We start from the raw sequence: 20,870 nt of genomic DNA, 5'->3' as shown, positions 1-20,870 counted from the left end.
CTGGGTATTACAAATGGCGGGACTTGGTTAATATCGGGTGTGTGGTCACCACAGGCGGCCTGCATGCTCTGAAACGTGCTCCCATGCTGGCCACAGGTTTGGTAAAGACATCCTGTGGTGGAGCCTTCCATTACTGCAGCAACGCGATTAACATCTGCTGGATAGCCGCTGGTGCAGGCGCACGTACTGCAGAACTTCTCCCCAACGCTTTTCACACGTTCTGGATGCATTTTAAGGCTGGGAATGGGCATGCCAGTCCATTCCCCCAAAATACTGTCGTTGCAACAGCTCCTCCACCTGCGCTGGTCGACGTCGTCACGAAATATCATCCGCAAAAATGAAGTCAGGGTCCAACGCATCCCTGAAAAGACATGCATGGGAATGGAGTGAAGTGTCACAGCAATGTTGATCTGTGAGTGTATCTTGCTCAAAGATTTGAAGTTCAGTACGTCCATGCAACATTATTACTCCCAAGAGGACAACACCTGGACAACAAAAACCAGCTTATTGGACAATTTCCGCACCATCTCACCATATGAGCAATTTGCAACATTGTCGAACATTTTAAAATTTTGTTCTTGAAGGGTTCCACCGTCTTAGGTTGTTTTGAGAGTGAAAACATGGCCCAGGTAGGCTGTTCCTTCTTGTCATCTGTCTTGTGATTAGCCGATCGCAGAGGTAAGAAAAATAATACAGCCCACTTGTACCATGTTTTCAGTCTCAAAATTGTCCAAAATGATCGTTTTGGTGACTCGGGAATAGTGGTGTGCATTGTAACCTCCAAATCTTTGAACATGGTACACTCAAAAAATGGTTGAAATGGCTCTGAGAACTATGGGACTTAACGTCTGTCATCAGTCCCCTAGAACTAAGGATTGGAACCTGAGACCGTAGGCTCGCGCGGTTCCAGACTGAAGCGCCTAGAACCGCTCGGCCGCTCAGCCGGCATAGTACACTCACCGGCCAACGCTGTTGTGTTGCTGTGTTCTTTTTCCATGTGCGTCTCTTTAGGTGTGCATTCCATATTGACTTTATTTTAATAAGACAATGCGACACAACATCAAGCAGCTGTGGGATCGAGAGGATACGCGGCGAATGGACTGCTCTGTGAGATTCGTTGGGGATATAAATTGCAGCATACCCACATGCTGTGACCACCGTCCAGCGGTTTTCAATGGAGAAATGAAACACCGTATCGCAAGAACTCTTACCAACCTTGTGGTCGTCATGGCAGCAAGTTGCAGAGCATGTACGCTGTACATGGTCATCACACATCATATTAAGTTTCACGTTTCGGCTTTTGTAATGTCCAGGGGACTACCACAAATCGCGGTGGCTTTAGTGCCAATATGTTCTTTCCATGTATCATCGAAATTTGATCGAGCTATGTTTCTTGGCAGTGATACGTCGTGCGAAGTTTCTTTCGTCTCTAAGTTCTTTCGTCATCTGTAGCCCACCGTGCCTTCTAATTTTTGTACAGCTAAACTACCATTAGTGCGCTCTCTGCTTGAGACAGTTCTACTACGTCAATAAACCTTGAGAAAAATAGCTATTCAAAGGAGTTTTCTCAGCCGACAATCAACTTCAGAACGCAATATGGTATACAGACCATTTGCTGTTGTCGCGCTGTGGTTTTTAATAACCTTGCTCGATTTAGAAACAGTTTCAACAGATTTTGCTTGGCACGATATCACAAAGAGTGGCATGGAGAATCATAAATTCAGAAGATGCCTTCCCTATGAGGTCTAGCCGACGTTGTACAGCCAATGAATGCAATAAATAATCTTTACAGAAGCACATTTAAAGCTCGCTCTGGAAAATACATCGCTGTGCAGACCTATTCTGCAATGTGTCTCTTTAAACGAAGCCGAACTTGATTCACCATACGAGGTGCATTCAAGTTCTAAGGTCTCTGATTTTTTTTCTCCGGACTGGAAAGAGATAGAAACATGCGCATTGTTTTAAAATGAGGCCGCGTTCATTGTCAATACGTCCCAGAGATGGCAACACCGTACGGCAGATGGAATTTTACCGCCAGCGGCGAGAATGACAACTGTTTTAAGTACTTAAAATGGCGACGTCTTCCTTACTTGAACAGCGGGCAATCATTCGTTTTCTGGATTTGCGTGGTGTGAAACCAATTGAAATTCATCGACAGTTGAAGGAGACATGTGGTGATGGAGTTAAGGATGTGTCGAAAGTGCGTTTGTGGGTGCGACAGTTTAATGAAGGCAGAACATCGTGTGACAACAAACCAAAACAACCTTGCGCTCGCACAAGCCGGTCTGACGACGTGATCGAGAAAGTGGAGAGAATTGTTTTGGGGGATCGCAGAATGACTGTTGAACAGATCACCTCCAGAGTTGGCATTTCTGTGGGTTCTGTCCACACAATCCTGCATGACGACCTGAAAATGCGAAAAGTGTCATCCAGTTGGGTGCCACGAATGCTGACTGACGACCACATGGCTGCCCGTGTGGCATGTTGCCAAGCAATGTTGACGCGCAATGACAGCATGAATGGTACTTTCTTTTCGTCGGTTGTGACAATGGATGAGACGTGGATGCCATTTTTCAATCCAGAAACAAAGCGCCAGTCAGCTCAATGGAACACACAGATTCACCGCCACCAAAAAAATTTCGGGTAACCGCCAGTGCTGAAAAAATGATGGTGTCCATGTTCTGGGACAGCGAGGGCGTAATCCTTACCCATTGCGCTCTAAAGGGCACTACGGTAAGAGGTGCATCCTACGAAAATGTTTTGAAGGACAAATCCCTGCCTGCACTACAACAAAAACGTCCGGGAAGGGCTGCGCGTGTGCTGTTTCACCAAGACAACGCACCCGCACATAGAGCTAACGTTACGCAACAGTTTCTTCGTGATAACAACTTTGAAGTGATTCCTCATGCTCCCTACTCACCTGACCTGGCTCCTAGTGACTTTTGGCTTTTTCCAACAATGAAAGACACTCTCCGTGGCCGCACATTCACCAGCCGTGCTGCTATTGCCTCAGAGATTATCCAGTGGTCAAAACAGACTCCTATAGAAGCCTTCACTGCTGCCATTGAATCATGGCGTCAGCGTTGTGAAAAATGTGTACGTCTGCAGGGCGATTACGTTGAGAGGTAACGCCAGTTTCATCGATTTCGGGTGAGTAGTTAATTAGAAAAAAAAATCGGAGGCCTTAGAACTTGAATGCACCTCGTACTATGAAACGTCCCCTTTGAACAATTAATACAATACTGTGCGAAAAAATAGGTTGGAAATGCTCACAAATTTGTGTTTTTACGTCATTACAGACCTTTTGACATTTCGATTCGATGTTATGTAACTCAGTAGTTAAATCTTCACGTGTTTGTTCAAGTGTGGTGTCTAACTTCTGAAGCTTTTGCTGTGTTTGTCTCTGATTTTGTTCCATTGTGTCTAACTTCTGAAGCTTTTGCTGTGTTTGTCTCTGATTTTGTTCCATTGTGTCTAACTTTTGAAGATTTTGTCCCATTTGTTTCTGATTTTGTTCAAGCGCTGTGTCTAACTTTTGTAGCCTCTGTCCCATTTGTTGCATTAACTGTAATAACAATGCACTGGTGTCTGAAACATATTCCTCAGTGCTTTTCGGCAGTGAATTTGCACCGGCAACATTCACACTTTGACAAGCGGAAAATGTGTCTTGACTCATTTGAGAAAACGGTGAGGACGCAAAACCTGAATCTACAGTATTTGCAAAATTGTGTCCTATCATTTCGGATTCCTGAGGCGAGCTGTTGCCGACCGATAATGCTTCCCTGTTCACTACCTGTTTCACTGCCTACGCCATTGTTTGACGCCCGCTCCATTTCCCTATGCACAGTTACCAAATTACTACTTTGAATATTAGTTAATTCATTACATGGTGGGGCCAACACACTGCTTTCGTCTTCACTGTCATTTCTCAGTTTACTTTGGAGCCGAGTGTTACGTTTTTCACACGCCATTATTGTCACAATATTTCACACGATAACACAGAAAAGCACAATTTGAATAGCAAAAATAAGAGAATACATTAACATAGCACTGAAAATAATATGTAGTTAATTACAAGCGCAGCTGCGAAATACTTGGTGCAAATCTACATGCATGCCACAACTGTTTTACAGTACAGCAATGAAAGACTGCAACTACAAAGGAGATTCTCTCTACAATTACGCACTAGCAATAAACAAAAGCTACAATAAATACACAAACTACAAGAAAAAATCAGAAGATTCCAGTGAGGTATCCTGGCAGGGTCGCCATATGAAACGTCCCCTTTGAACAATTTATACAATACTGTGCTTAAACTGACACACAATGTTTTTAGCGCAACGCAATCTGACTATCAAAGATCCATGCAAAGGAATGGCCCTGAGTAACATTAAACTACACCTTTCAAAAATCACTTACCTCACAAAAATCTTCATTACTGGAACTACTGCAATACAGCGAGCGCCACTACTGCCAGTGAAATAAAAGATTCAAACTACTGAAGGCACTAACTACTGATAGGGATAGTTAGCAAATGAAAGATATTAATAGAGAACAAACAATGTATTTACCTTAATAGTCATAATATATACAGCAGTTCATGACATTTTTCAAAACTCCGCCATCTCTATCCCCACATCCACCACTGCTGGCGGCTCACCTCCAACTGCGCAACGCTACGCGCTGTTAACATCCAGTTATAGCAGTTCATGACAACAATGGCAGACAACAATGCAAACTAGCCACAGACTGCACACAGCACAGCCAGTGATTTTCATACAGAGCGCTACGTGGCATTACCCATATAAAAATCTAAACAGCATACTTACAACTACCCCTACCATGTGAAAATTGACTTCACAAAACTATAACAATACGCATACGCAAATCGCACTGTTCCGAAACCATGTCGTCACCAGGGATAAGACACTGACACTGTCAGACGGAAGCGACGCAAGCAAAGAGCATGAGGTGGGTGTGCGTTCTTGGTTTGGAGAGAAGCAAAGCTTTCTATGAACGAATTTCTCGGTTGTTAAATAATTAAAATTCACATCGATACAAACCTGTCTAAAACGTGACAATCTGCTCATACTTGGGATCAACCGCGACTCTAGGGCGCGCTTGCTGAAGGCACTGCTTGCTTTCCGTCTGTCCGCAGTCCACAAGGTAGATGCGAGCCCCCCCCCCCACAGAAGCGACTACCATCCCTACTAGTTACCGCGGATCACTATCTGTGACGTATTCTGTCGTTACACTTATTGTGATTGACTCAAGTTTAGCCGTTACTGATAAGTGTGATTCACGTTTAGCTTCAACACCACATTACCTTGGAACTCGTGCTCATTTTATTTCTCTGACAAAATTATTTGTCTACAGTGCATTACTTCTCTCCCATCTTTACCCAACTTCGAAGATCCGTCCTTTAGGCTGAGTGGTGTCTTTGCACATTTATTGCGTGGAAACCACGTGTTCAGATCTGTCAGTGTTTTACAACATTCTCGGCGTCTTGCACAGTGCTTCCCCGTTTACATCTTTCGACTTCGCACCTCCCGCCTTTGCCAAGTTTGTGCCCCTTACATCATGATGCGGCTCTGAGTGTTGTTTGCTGATCTACATCTTCAAAAATACCCTGCAAACTACCGTGAAGCGTATGGCAGAGGATACTTAGCATGCTGTCACGTGTTACAGATTCTTCCCGTGCAAATTACGAGTAGAGAACGATAAGAATGACTTTTTAAATGTGTCTGAGGGTATAGTAATGAGGCTGACCTTGTCTTCACGATCTCTACGGGAGAGACTCGTAGGGGGACGAAGGGTATTCTGGTCTTTGAAACTTCTTAAGTAGGCTTCCGTGATTTAAAGAAGACATTGACCTTACACACAAAAGAGCAGCACAGACATCAACATCTACATCCATACTCTAGAAGAGCGTAGCGTACCAAAGGATTGGAAAAGGGTACAGCTCATCCCCTTTTTCAAGAAGGGACGTCGATCAGATGTGCAGAAGTATAGACCTATATCTCTAACGTCGATCAGTTGTAGAATTTTGGAACACGTATTATGTTCCAGTATAATGACTTTTCTGGAGACTAGAAATATACTCTGTAGGAATCAGCACGGGTTTCGAAAAAGACGATCGTATGAAACCCAGCTCGCACTATTCGTCCACGAGACTCAGAGAGCCATAGACACGGGTTCCCAGGTTGATCGCGTGTTTCTTCACTTCCGCAAGGCGTTCGATAGAGTTCCCCGCAGTCGTTTAATGATCAAAGTAAGAGCATATGGACTATCAGACCAATTGTGTGATTTGATTGAAGAGTTCCTACATAACAGAACGCAGCATGTCATTCTCAATGGAGAGAAGTCTTCCGAAGTAAGAGTGATTTCAGCTGTGCCACACGGGAGTGTCGTAGGACCGTTGCTATTCACAATATATATATATATATATATATATATATATATATATATATATATATATATATATATATATATATATATATATATATATGTAAATAACCTTGTGGATAACATCAAAAGTTCACTGAGGCTTTTTGTGGATGATGCTGTAGTACATCGAGAGGTTGTAACAATGGAAAATTGTACTGAAATGCAGGAGGATCTGCAACGAATTGATGCACGGTGCAGGGAATGGCAATTGAATCTCAATGTAGAAAAGTGTAATGTGCTGCGAATACATAGAAAGGTCCTTTATCATTTAGCTACAATATAGCAGGTCAGCAACTGGAAGCAGTTAATTCCGTAAATTATCTGGGAGTACGCATTAGGAGTGATTTAAAATGGAATGATCATATAAAGTTGATCGTCGGTAAAGCAGCTGCCAGACCGAGATTCATTGGAAGAATCCTAAGGAAATGCAATCCGAAAACAAAGGAAGTAGGTTACAGTACGCTTGTTCGCCCAACTGCTTGAATACTGCTCAGCAGTGTGGGATCCGTACCAGATAGGGTTGATAGAAGATATAGAGAAGATCCAACGGAGAGCAGCGCGCTTCGTTACAGGATCATTTAGTAATCGCGAAAGCGTTACGGAGATGATAGATAAACTCTAGTGGAAGACTCTGCAGGAGAGACGCTCAGTAGCTCGGTACGGGCTTTTGTCAAAGTTTCGAGAACATACCTTCACTGAAGAGTCAAGCATTATATTGCTCCCTCCTACGTATATCTCCCGAAGAGACCATTAGGATAAAATCAGAGAGATTAGAGCCCGCACAGATGCATACCGACAATTTTTCTTTCCACGAACAATACGAGCCTGGAATAGAAGGGAGATAGAGGTACTGAAGGTACCCTCCGCCACACACCGTCAGGTGGCTTGCTGAGTATGGATGTAGATGTAGATGTCTGTGCTGCTCTTCTGTGTGTAAGGTCAATGTCTTATGTTAGTCTATTTGGTACGACACCCTAACAAGTGATTTTCCGGCAGTCTGCTCTATAGATTGTCTACATTTTTCCACTAACCTCTCAAAGAAGGGAGTCCTCCTCTTGCTCTATGTTATGTGGTGTCCGCTAAATTTGACGAGTCTTTTCTAGTAGCACTGGACGTTAGAGTTCTACTTGAAATGGCCTTCAATGCAGACACGCTCTTCAAAACTTGTTGTTGTTGTTGTTGTCTTCAGTCCTGAGACTGGTTTGATGCAGCTCTCCATGCTACACTATCCTGTGCAAGCTTCTTCATCTCCCAGTACCTACTGCAACCTACATCCTTCTGAATCTGCTTAGTGTATTCATCTCTCGGTCTCTCTCTACGATTTCACCCTCCACGCTGCCATCCAATGCTAAACTTGTGATCCCTTGATGCCTCAGAATATGTCCTACCAACCGATCCCTTCTTCTAGTCAAGTTGTGCCACAAACTCCTCTTCTCCCCAACTCTATTCAATACCACCTCATTAGTTACGTGACCTATCCATCTAATCATTAGCATTCTTCAGTAACACCACATTTCAAAAGCTTCTATTCTCTTCTCGTCCAAACTATTTATCGTCCATGTTTCACTTCCATACATGGCTACACTCTATACAAATACTTTCAGAAACGACTTCCTGACACTTAAATCTATACTCGATGTTAACAACCTTTTCTTCTTCAGAAACGCTTTCCTTGCCATTGCCAGTCTACATTTTATATCCTCTCCACTTCGACCATCATCAGTTATTTTGCTCCGAAAGTGGCAAAACTCCTTTACTACTTTAAGTGTCTCATTTCCTAATCTGATTCCCTCAGCATCACCCTACTTAATTCGAGTACATTCCATTATCCTCGTTTTGCTTTTGTTGATGTTCATCTTATATCCTCCTTTCAAGACACTGTCTATTCCGTTCAACTGCTCTTCCAAGTCCTTTGCTGTCTGTGACAGAATTACAATGTCAACGGCGAACTTCAACATTTTTATTTCTTCTTCAAAACTTAGAAAATAACATTAATCCGCGATGTTATTATCCTCAGGAATGATTCGTTACAAACAAGCGTACGTAACGCAGCGAAAATTGTTTGCCATCGGAAATGATCTGCTATTGATTTTGAGCTAGCAATGTAACGTTTCCAGGCTACACAATAACGGGACGACAAAACCGTGCATGCCTAGAAATTATCGACTTAAACCTGCCTTCCGTGATCTCAAATTAATTAACTAATGCCAGGAAATGCCTCATATTGGTATAAATTGCTCGTAGCATAAATAGTTCTATTTAAATTATCGGTAGACTTAATATACGATAATTGTCCTGTAATAACATCAGCATATGGTATCATTGCAAGCCTCACGACTATTCACAACTAATGTCTTCCAAAGGTAATTTAATAATTCTTAGCTAAATTGACGAAAAGGATGAAACAGCAGTGAAGACATGAAATTTCCTTTCAACTTAACTGATATTATTTGATCTAAAAAGCATCAAAACTCAACACCGAACAGTCAGATTTATGATCTATGATTTACGTTGTGCTGTCATGAAAACACGTGATCCAAAACGTGGATTTGAATATATTGATGGAAAAAATCGCAACACCAAAAAATAATTAGAGTAATGAAATTTATGGAATACAATTGTCTAAATGACATATTTAGGTCAGTAACATTGAAGGTCACAGGTTAACGTAACCGCGAGAAAAGCCATTACAGATGTAAAATGCTGGAACATTAATAACCGATGTCGAATGCAAGCATGCAGACGTGCATCATCGCGTTGTACAGGTTCCAGTGTCAGTTTACGGGATGGAGTTCCATGTCTGTTGCAGTTGATAGGTTTATAGAAGTACGGATAATGCTGGCTGTAGATGAAGCTGGAGTTGTCATCTGATGATTCCCTATACATGCTTGATTGAAGACAGATCCAGAGACCGAGCGGTCAAGGCAACCTGTTGACACCATGTAGAGCACGTGGGGCGTGTTGGTTCATAAGAGCGGTATATGGTCCAGCGGTATCCTGTTGAAAAACACCCCCTAGAGAGCTGTTCATGAAAGGCAGCACAACAGCACAAGACTGACGTACAAGTTTTCAGTCAGGATGGGTGGGACAACCACGAAAAAGCTCCTACTGTCTTACGAAATCGCACCCCAGACCATAACAGTAGATGTTGATCCAGTCTGTCTAACATGCAGTTGGTTGCAGGCCTCAGCTGGGCTTTTCTAACCAAGAAGCGGCCATCGCTGGCACCAAGGCAGAACTAGAGAGGGGGGATCCGCTCTTGAACTAATTCATAGAGTTGAATCTTTCAAAGGAGTGAACAATCAGTGATTCAGAAAAAAAGAACGGTAGCTCCAAACGTTTCCCACGGCAGAGAGAGAGAGAGAGAGAGAGAGAGAGAGAGAGAGAGAGAGAGACGGAGCATTTCAGCAGCGCCTCTGCTGGTCAGAGCACAGTGCACGCCACACAACACAGCCAGCGCCGGCCTCTGCCCTGCTTCTACCTTGGCTGCCTGCATTGTGCAGTGCCCCATTGGATTTTGTGTTTCACATATGCTGTGCTGTCTCTGTGCGTCGTCTGCCGTGTGCAGTGTCTGGCGCAGCTTAACTTCGCATCGCACTCTGTCGGCGATCGTTTCAGTCGCACGTCCTGCCCTCTGGGCAGTTGATGCGAGCAACAGGACAGAGAGCCACCTAGCGGATAACATAGGAACTACTTGCAACAACCTGCTCGCAAGGGAACGGACGATTTGTCTCGGAGCGGGTGAGTTCACTGCTCCCCCCACCCTCGGAACTCGCCCGCTCAACGCTCACCCCACCGTCTCGACTCTAGCCAGAGCGTTGAGCAAAGCGACTCAGGTGCCACTCTGGTCTCTGCGGTCTCAGCTCATGCAGTAATACAGCTCGTGGCTCGAACTGCTCGACTCAGTGCCTCTGCATCGGAGTTCGTCCCTACTGGATATTGTTCTTCGTAGTAATACCGCTATGTATATTACATTATTATGTTATGTATACATCAATTGTTTTTATTTTATTTTTATTTGTTTCAACTGATTAGATTAGGTTCCTGATGACTCCTCTTACTACAGGATTTTTATTATGGACACTCGAATTTACGCTTTAATTACGAGCGAACCGATAAACGTATCGCAAAATGTGATACACCAATATTTTCCTTGTTTTATTCTGCGTAAGTCTATATGCAGCACTTTCGTTTTACAGTCAAATTTATATTTTTTTTCTTATTGTGGTACGGATTTTGCGTTTTTAGGCGTTTTCGGAAGGAACCGCTCACTTTAAAAATATATGGCTTGTGATGTATTTGTATGAGGTTAATGTAATTTTAATACATTATAGCCAAATATATTGTTAATGTAAAACTCAAGTTACAACATTTTCCGATCACCCAAAAAACCACGATAGTGCAAAATAAATCAGTAATCAAGAACTTTGTCATATCGTGGAAATTTCAATAAACAATACAAAATTCTTACTCATTATCTGTGTTACTTCAAAATAGGATCAAATAAGATCAGAATACAGGTATAGTACTGGAATAAACCAAGTTTAAAGGGCAATGTGCCTTCCATTTATTTTCTATTGTAAATGAGCGGTGAGTCATGAAATAGAGCTAATTCATTTCAGGGAGTGAACGGTTCTGATCCAATCTCTGAAAAGAACAGTTTTTCCCATCTCTAGACAGAACCAGCTTTCACCAGAAAATACAGCAGACCTTCTCCGTGCTCTCGAATCAGCTCTGGCTTGCGACCAATAGCGTCGCAAATGGCGATTATTTGTGGTCAGTGATATGCGCGCTGCAGGGCGCCTGGCTCGGAGATGTCTTTGAAGTAATCGATATTTAATAATTTGTTGTGCCGCTGTGGTGCCAACTGCTCCTCAGTTTGCAGCTGCAGAGACAATACGATGAGCCAAAGACATACGTCGATCACTACTGTGCAACGCATATGTCAGGAGCCCGGTCCTCCTGCGAATATACATTCTAGCGACTACCGCTGCCAGCAATCATGTACAATGGCTATATTCCTGCCAAGTCTTTCTGCAGTTTCACAGAAGGAACATCCAGCTTCTCGTAGTCCCAGTACACGACTTCGCTCATGATCTCTGGGGTACTGATAATGGTGTCTTTGTCGCCTTACAGGCATTCTTGACTGACATCAACTTACCACGTCCAGTCTCAGAGGTAACCTGTGGTGTCACCGCCAGACACTACACTTGCTAGGTGGTAGCCTTTAAATCGGCCGCGGTCCGCTAGTATACGTCGGACCCGCGTGTCGCCACTGTCAATGATTGCAGACCGAGCGCCGCCACGCGGAAGGTCTAGAGAGACTTCCTAGCACTAGGCCTAGTTGTACAGCCGACTTTGCTAGCGAAGCTACACTGACAAATACGCTCTCATTTGCCGAGACGATAGTTAGCATAGCCTTCAGCTACGTCATTTGCTATGACCTAGCAAGGCGCCATTGCCAGTTTATATTGAGATTGTACTTAATGTATCATCAAGAGCGATGTTCTCCAATTATGGATTAAAGTTAAGTATTACATCAACTACGTACTTTATTTACTACTATAATTCCCTTAACAGTTCCAGACCTCACGCCAGCCTGCGTGAGCTTCAACACGTGCATTTCGGCCTCCTCTAGCATCCCGGTGTTGGCTCTTCTGCCAACACATCATAACCAATTTAGCAATTTGATATGTAATCCACCAAGAGCATTTGCATTTTGTATCCACTGACAGAAATAAACCGCAGCACCAAGTAGGAGTTGTGTTTGCATCCTGATAGTGTAGCAACTAGCGCCACTCTTACGCCAATAGGGTGAAATTTGAATAGTCATCATTTTTCAGATGTAGTGAAACACGTATGTATTCAGCGATGGCGAGCCATGAGAGAATCTCTGACCAGAGAGTTATTTATCGTTGCTAGTCTGCGCTTGACCGCGCGAGAGTTCAGTCGCGAGTTGCATGTAGTCAGTCAGTGCTAGTAGCGCGCGAGAGAAAGTCGCAGTTGTGTGTGAGGAGTCGGCGGGCGTCGACATGGCTCTATGGTCGGGATTCAGGACGAGTTATATTGTTAAATAAGGTAATGATGCAGCATTGCGCTCATCTGATAATGTAATGGATCTTAAGTGTAATTAATTTGTTCAAGAAACGCCCCAATAGTAATTTTGTTTTCAAACCAAGCATTTTAACAAAACAAACATTTTATTGAAAGAAAATTTCCCATGCATTTCCTTTGCTTTTCTTCCAAGAATCAATTTATCACGCTGGTTATTGCACAGGGCCTAAGGTTAGCGCAGCTGGCCTTATAAAATTTATCAGGTTTAGCATAACGTTAATTTTGTGGGGACTTAACATTTTTGCACATTTTTATTATCATTGACTTTTATTACTGTGGGAAGCTAACATATGGGACTATTTGCATTTTTTATTCAATTCATATCATTTAAAAAATTACGGGGTGATTACAAAAAATGGTTCAAATGGCTCTGAGCACTATGGGACTCAACTGCTGTGGTCATAAGTCCCCTAGAACTTAGAACTACTTAAACCTAACTAACCTAAGGACATCACACACATCCATGCCCGAGGCAGGATTCGAACCTGCGACCGTAGCGGTCGTGCGGTTCCAGACTGTAGCGCCTTTAACCGCTCGGCCACTCCGGCCGGCTGGGGTGATTACACTTGGCTCTATGTACATTGACATTTAAAATATTTTCATTAACATTTCTCTGGGGAGGTTACAGTAGAAACATGCCTACCAACTTTCGATTGCCGGCCGGGGTGGCCGAGCGGTTCTAGGCGCTACAGTTTGGAACCGCGTGACCGCTACGGTCGCAAGTTCGAATCCTGCCTCGGGAATTTGTTTCTGATGTCCTTAGGTCATTTAGGTTTAAGTTGTTCTAAGTTCTAGGGGACTAATGACCTCGGAATTTAAGTCCCATAGTGCTCAGAGCCATTTGAACCATTTGAACCAACTTTGGTTTATGTCACACAACTCCTACTTGGCGCTGCGATTTATTTCTGTCAGTGGATACAAAATGCAAATGCTCTTTGTGGATTAGATATCGAATTGCTAAATCCGGCCACGAATCAGAAACAATACGTGACGGAAATAGGATATGCCTGACATTGATAGTAAGCACTAAAGTCACTCAGCCACTCATTTGATAACACACTTTAAAAGAAATAAAAAGCGACACACAGCGAATTATCCGAATGAGGCGGAAATCGGTAACATGATGTACATGTACAGATGTACAAATGAGTGCAGTTTCAGAGCAGTTTCATGATTATTCAAGAGAAAAAGCTACACAAATTGAGCAGGTCGGTAACGTATTGCTCCAACTGTTGTCCTTATGCAAGCACTTATTCGGCTTCGTATTGATTGGTAGAGATGTTAGATGCCCTCCAGAGGCATATCGTGCCTAATCCTGTCCAATTGGGGCATTAGATCTTCAAAACCGCGAGGTGGCTGGACAGCCCTGCCCATAGTGGTCCTAACGTTCTGACCTGGTGAGAGATCCGGCGATCTGGTTGGCCAAGACAGGATTTGGCAAGCACGATGACGAACAGTGGAAAGTCTCTCCGAGTTTAACAATCTAACACTACACGTAGGAGAGTTGCCAAAGTTCCGACATATCGCTTTCCCGTCGTCTAAATTTGTATCCCTCTTACAGAAGGTCACACATGGTCATGATTCCGTTGACGATTTGGTTCTGTGAATTTGTTGCAGGAATGTCCACATCTACTTTTCGTGACACTCCCCACCCGGTTAAACAAGTCAACCCCCATTCGTGCTTCCCTTCTTTGTCGAAGACCTCCTGTTTCACTCTAACATACTTGAAAGATAATCTAGGATTTGTTACAAAATTCAGTGTCTTGGGCGCATGCCAGTAACCGGTTTTGGCTTCGCAGACATCATCAGATCTATAAATTACAGCAGCTATGCGTAGCTGCGTAGTCAGTACATCAACTGCTTACGCACCTAAGGTTCGCTGCTGTAATATTTAATTCTAACGACGGCTGCAAAGCCGAAACGTTTTACCAATTTTAATGAATTAGCACGTGTGCGAAATACTGATTTTCGTAATCTAATCCGACACACAGGTCAACGGGATCTCTAGAATGGATTAAACGATTTTTTTTGTTAACAACTTCTCTTCTTGACTAACTGCATTTTTCCAATGTCCTACAAATGAACCTGAATGTAGCACGTACTTTACTTGACGCTGAACCAATATGTTACACTGTCCAGTCTCATTAATGCGACCACCTGTCAAAAGCCTGTATAACCACCTATTGCAGATGTGCAGGTAGAGAGTCAATGACGTTCTCGAACGTATGTTGGGTTTGTCGGTTGAGGATCCATAACCGAAAAAACCCGATCGTGGTGTTCTCCCTCCCCCCCCCCAGATTACCTGTTACTGTAAATCTGGGGTTTTTATTGACCAGGGCAGCACAGCACAGCAAACTCACCATGCTGCTCTTCGAACCACGCACGTACAGTGCAAGTTGTGTGACATGTTGCATTGTCCTGCTGGTAGATGCCATCGCTTAAAGAAAACTTGTGTCGATCCATTGTGCGCCCCCCCCCCCCCCCACCACCACAGAATGGTGAGATCAGCAAGGGAGTGCCATGAAAACGTTGCCCACACCATAACAAGGCAAATATGTTTGCCTTCAGACGTTTCACGTGGTACACGCCAAAGGCCGTCTTCCCGGTGAGGCATAATACGTTGTTCATCTGAAAAGGCCAACTGTTGGCGATCTCTGGACGTCCGGTTGCGGTATTGGCGCGCAATTTCCAGCCTTCGTCACCGATAAACAGTAGTCAACATGGGTGCACGACGCAGGCATCTGCTGCGTGATCCATACACAGTGATTCGCTGCACGATTTTTGTGTAGCCTCTCTGTTCATCTCATCTGGACGATCAGCTGCTCAACAGTTGCACTCATCTCTGCATCCGTCATCCACCCCTGTCATTTATGACCCGTGCTACACCACAGTCTCCTCGGTGCCGGTTTGGGATAGCGCCATTTCGCCATGCGCGTTATGCTTTAACCTCAGCGGCTCGCGAACGGTTTAAGTCTTAAGCATTTCGGAAATGCTTCCATCCTTGGCCTGAAAGATAATGATCATGCCCTTTTTGACGTTAGGTAAGTCGCTCCGTTTCCGCATTACGACAACGACTGCACTGTTTTCCGCGTTCCCCTTACACGTTTTATATACCTACACTGCCAGTGCTGCCAACTACCGTCCGTCAGTGTATACTGCATCGAACAAGTTGCACCAATGTATCAGTTGACTGATTCGTGGTGACTCATTGATGTTACAGCTACATGACTTTGCTTTTCTCTAAGTGCTCATATCTTGATATTTAAAGCAATTTGTTACTTCTGCACCTGTCGACGACTTGCCATCCGAGGTAATGCCCGGTGTCTTCTATACCCAGAAATCCACAAACGACCTTACATGATCATAGTTTCGTTAGTAAATGTTAGTGTGATATTGATTCAAATGTTTTCCAGAAACAGATTAGATGACTGGAATTGGTCAAAACCCGTTATAATAACTCATAAAAATATAGTACAAATGTATTGAAATTTTTGTATAAAAGTCTGTAGTATGGAACAAATTATTCCGTGTGTGGTGGAAGTTGTCAATGAAACCCTGTTATAATAAAAATGAAAATACAATGTCTGGTACGAAAAGTGTCACACCATGAAGCACTAGTTCGATATTCGTCTCATTTTATAGAGATATTTGTGACTTATGACTATTAAATTGTTAATTAGTATTTTATTCCATTGAAAATTTATGTTCATAGTCAACAACAATAAGATGTATCACCCCGCAGACAATATTACACCTTAGCACTGGTTGTGATATGGAAATAAACAACTCCCAAACGTCATATTCAGAAATTTGTTGCCTTGCCTGAAACACACGTTTCATCTGTTTATCGGGCTTGTATGGCAGTATATAGCTTCCCACTGCGTCACAGACAAGATTTACGTGAGACATATTGGGAGATCACTCAGGGCATTCGAGTACCTGTACAGTTACGAAGTGAGAAACTGCATGGAGTGTTGCATAATGCTGTAGGAATATGCCATATGGTATCCCTGTCATGAACGGTAGGACAACAGAGTTTACTATTCTTGACATAAATGGCGAGAATTCAGCCTTTAGAATCACTCCTCGTATCCCATAGACCCCCATGCCATGATTCCAGAAGATGGAGATGTATGCGTCTCGATGACTGCTACGTCTTGTGACCTTTCAGTAGGTCGTCTATGCAAACCTTGAAGTTAACCTGACCTCCACACTCAGAAGCGAGTCTCATCTCTGAACACCACAGAATGACTCTTAATATTCCACTTCACTCTGGTTCTACTGCATGAAAACTGCTGCTTTCTGTGATATGGTATCAGCGGTTAACGATGCATGGAACTCATTACTTGAACCCAGCTTCCAGTAACCTGTTGCCAGTCATTTGTAATGGCTCCATGCCTTCAACCCTAACATTTCCTTAAGCTGTGTCTATCTCTCTACGAGACAGTCGAATATTTCTACGATCTTCTTCTAGTGTTGTCCATCTACGAGGACCTATGTATACTTTCCTTGACGCATTGTTGTCCTCAGTCTTCTTGTCACCACACGTGTCGCAGCATGTGTGATGTGTTGATATGGTTCTTCTGTCTACCTGTACCAATAATTCGTCCTTTTCAAAATCTGAAATATAACGATGAACTGCATGTGTTGCTAGTCCAGTTGCGATCTATGCTTGAAAACTTTCAAACGCTAGACACCCAAAAGTTATCAAGTAATCACACTGTTCTTCATTTATAATAATAGCTTTCCTCTTGTACCAAAAATAAGCTCACACGGTATGCAGTTTTAATCAATCCATCCCACAGGCATTTAAATGCAGGAGTCTAGGTTTGATTGCGTTTATTTGAAGTATTCTAAGTTTTATGCTCTGAATTTCTGTCAGTGAATTTATATCTAAACGTATCTGATACATCTAATACGTTATTCACACTACCAGAATACTCGTGTTTACATTACACGTGGCTGTAACCAATTCTGTGTATATTTATTGTTGCAGGAGAGCGACTGGCCCTGCTGCTGATGAAGACGACCCTGGCGAGGCTGCTATCCCGCTACGAGCTGTTCCAAAGTCCGAGAACAGAGTACCCCGCGCCCATAGACCCGCGTCTGTTGTTGCTGCATCCCAAAGGTGGACTCTGGGTCAGGATCTCCAACAGGCACTGGCTACCATGCGACTAAGCGAGAGGAACCTGTCTGGTGCTCTGACTTACACTCCTCATGGTGGATTACGTTTCCCAATTCCAAGAGCGATTACTCCGTGACCATAGATCCACGTCTGCTGACACTGCTTCCCAGAGGTGGGGTGTGACTCAAGGCACCCAACAGTTACTAGTTGCCATGTGCCTAGCAGGTGTGGGAACCAACATGCAGCTCCTGCTTGTACCCCTCATTGTGGAGCTGATGTCCCAGCTGCAGGACCAACTACTCAGCACCCTCAGACTGATGTCTGCTGGTGCTGCACCACAGAGGTGGCCTGCAGATCAGAACCTCCAACTGGCTGACCTGAGGCTACGTGGGCCAGAAGCTTACCTGGTGTTCCCACTCGTAACTCTTCTAGTGGATCCCCTTACAGAGCACTGTTACCGACTACTCATTGCTCTCAGAACCATACTTGCTGACTCTTCAACACACCAATGGGGTATGGGTCACGATCTCCTGCGACATCTGCAGATCTGCCATGGGAATAAGCGATGTAGGAGCCTATCTGGTTTCCTGATACACCTCCTGGTTGATTTTGTTTCCAAAACCTAACATTGACCTCTGATACCGATAAACCCATGTCTGCTGATGCTGTACCCCAGAAGTAGGTTATGGGCTAAGACCTCCTACAAGCACCGGTTCCCTTGTGAAAAGCAGGTGGTTGTAAATGTACACACAGCTTCCACTGGTATCCCTCATGGCTGATCTCATTCTGCAGCACCAACTACCCAGTGGACCTTGACCCATATATTTTTGCGCTGCATCCCAGAGGTGGACTGTGGGTCAAGATCTCCAATGGACATGCTGAGACTTGCTGACCTTCCAACACAGCAATGGGCAATGGGTCACGATCTCCTGTGACATCTGCAGATCTGCCATGGGAGTAAGCGATGTAGGAACCAATCTGGTTTCCTCGTGCTCCTCCTGGTTGATTTTGTTTCCGAAACCTAACAATGACCTGTGATGCCGATAAACCCATGTCTGCTGATGCTGTACCCCAGGAGTAGGTTATGGGCTAAGACCTAGAAACACTGGTTCCCTTGTGAAAAGCAGGTGTGTGTAAATATACACACAGCTGACGCTTGTATCCCTCACGATGGTCTCATTCTCCAGCCCCAACTACCCAGTGGACCTTGACCCATATATTATTGTGCTGCATCCCAGAGGTGGGCTGTGGGTCAAGATCTCCAATGGGCATTGGCTGCCCTGAAACTAAGTCAGATGGAGACCTGCCTGGAGTTTCCTTGGTAGACCTTGTTGCCTAATCCCAGAGATGACTACCAGGCATCCACAGACCTGTATCTGCCATGGTACACCTCAGAGGTGAGGGATTGGTCAGGATTTCCAATAGTCACTGGCTGCCTTGTGACTAGCAAGCATAGGCACTTCCTAGCAGTGGATATACCGATTCCCAGCCCATAGACCCATACCTGCTGATGCTGCAACTAGCAGGCGAGCTCTGGATTAAGCTCTCCAGTAGACAATGGCAGCCTGAAAGCTAGGCAATGCAGGAATGGACCTGGCGTTCCCATTTGTATCCCGCTTGGTGGATCTAGATACTCAAATCAGGAGCGACTACCCAGCACCCGCAGAGACAACGCCTTCTGAAGCTGCATGAGATGCGACTGAAGATACTCAACAGGAACTGACTGCCCTTAGACTAGCAGGTGCTGAACCCCACCTGTTTCAGCTGGTATCTCACCTTCTTCAGGAATTCAAAGTGATCACTGCAAAAGACATGAACTCATGTAGCAATGTTATTTTTGCAGTTGTCATCTGTGCTATAAAATGCTCTACAGCTGCACTTCACATTATATTGTCTGGCATATTAAGGTGTTCCGAGCAGAATATTTATTATTTTCATTCTGTCATTGGGTAGACATTATGTGAAAAATAAAGATGGTACATGTAAAGCACTAACATCTACTGAGGTATGTGTTTAGTAATTATGAGAAGTTGGGATGAGTGCTCAATTAGGACACAAGTTATAAGAATTTTTTTCCAGTACTACATTGTATCATAAACACAGTAAAATCATTCCAAATACTTAACTTATGAACTTCTTATGGGCCTTAATCTAATTTACATACATACCAACTCGACTCAGTTTACCGCTGCTTGTACTCAACATGTGCAGTTACTTAGAGGTCCCACTATATTTCGTTGCTTTTAGTATTGTGGAAATGATGTGTGGCCAGAAACCTATTACAATTACATCACTTACCGTTAACAAATTTACTTGTAACATAAATAGTGTATACACTGAGATGACAAAAGCCACGGGACACCTCCTAATATCGTGTCAGCTCTCCATTTGCCCGGCATTGTGCAGAAACTCGACGTTGTATGGACTCCACAAGCCGTTGAAAGACCCCTGCAGAAATACTGAACGATGCTGCCTCTTTAGCCATCCATAATTGAAAAAGTGTTGCCGGTGCAGGATTTTGTGTACTAACAGGCCTCTCGATTTTTTCCCATAATATGTTCGATGTGATTCATGTTGGGCGATCTGGGTCGTTCACTGGAACTTTCCAGAACGTTCTTCAGACCAATCACGAATGATTGTGGACCGTTGACATGGTGAATTCTCATGCGTAACAATTCCATCCATGAATGGCTGAAAATTATCTCCTAATAGCTGAACATAGCCCTTTCCAGTAATGGTCGGTTCATTTGGACCAGAGGACACAGTCCATTCAATGTAAATACAGGTTACACCATTATGGAATCACCACCAGCTTCCACAGTGCCTTGCTGACAATCTGAGTCAATGGCTTTGTGAGACCTGCGCCATACTCGAAAACCACCATCAGCTCTTACCAGCTGAAATCGGAACTCATCAGCCGAGACCACGGTTTTCAAATCGTCTAGACTCCAACCGGTATGGTCACCAGCCCAGCAGAGGCTCTGCAAGCGATGTGCTATTAGCAAAATCAATTACATCCTTCCTCTTCTGCCATAGCCCATTAACACCAAATTTCGCTGCACCGTCTGTTACGTCGGTGCCATTTGTTACGTTATATACAAAAAAAATTACATATATATTTTACATATTTTTATTTTTAATTTATCAGCATGAACTTTTCTTTTGTTAGTGCATGATTCTTTTT

At 43.7% G+C, this 20,870-nt stretch overlaps 1 protein-coding gene across 1 annotated transcript in view; it reads left to right on the top strand.

Moving 5' to 3' along the window:
• The window catches only part of LOC126095701 (uncharacterized), a 230,695-nt gene that overhangs the window by 88,538 nt on the left and 121,287 nt on the right, over window positions 1-20,870 (top strand). The window contains exons 6-7 of the mRNA XM_049910453.1: window positions 17,558-17,731; window positions 17,912-18,105. Coding sequence (XP_049766410.1) covers window positions 17,558-17,731; window positions 17,912-18,105 — 368 coding nt within the window. The remainder of the gene's footprint in view (window positions 1-17,557; window positions 17,732-17,911; window positions 18,106-20,870) is intronic.

Source organism: Schistocerca cancellata, chromosome 8 (assembly GCF_023864275.1).
Source record: "Schistocerca cancellata isolate TAMUIC-IGC-003103 chromosome 8, iqSchCanc2.1, whole genome shotgun sequence".
NCBI lineage: Eukaryota > Metazoa > Arthropoda > Insecta > Orthoptera > Acrididae > Schistocerca > Schistocerca cancellata.
This window is presented reverse-complemented; position numbering and strand designations above follow the sequence as displayed.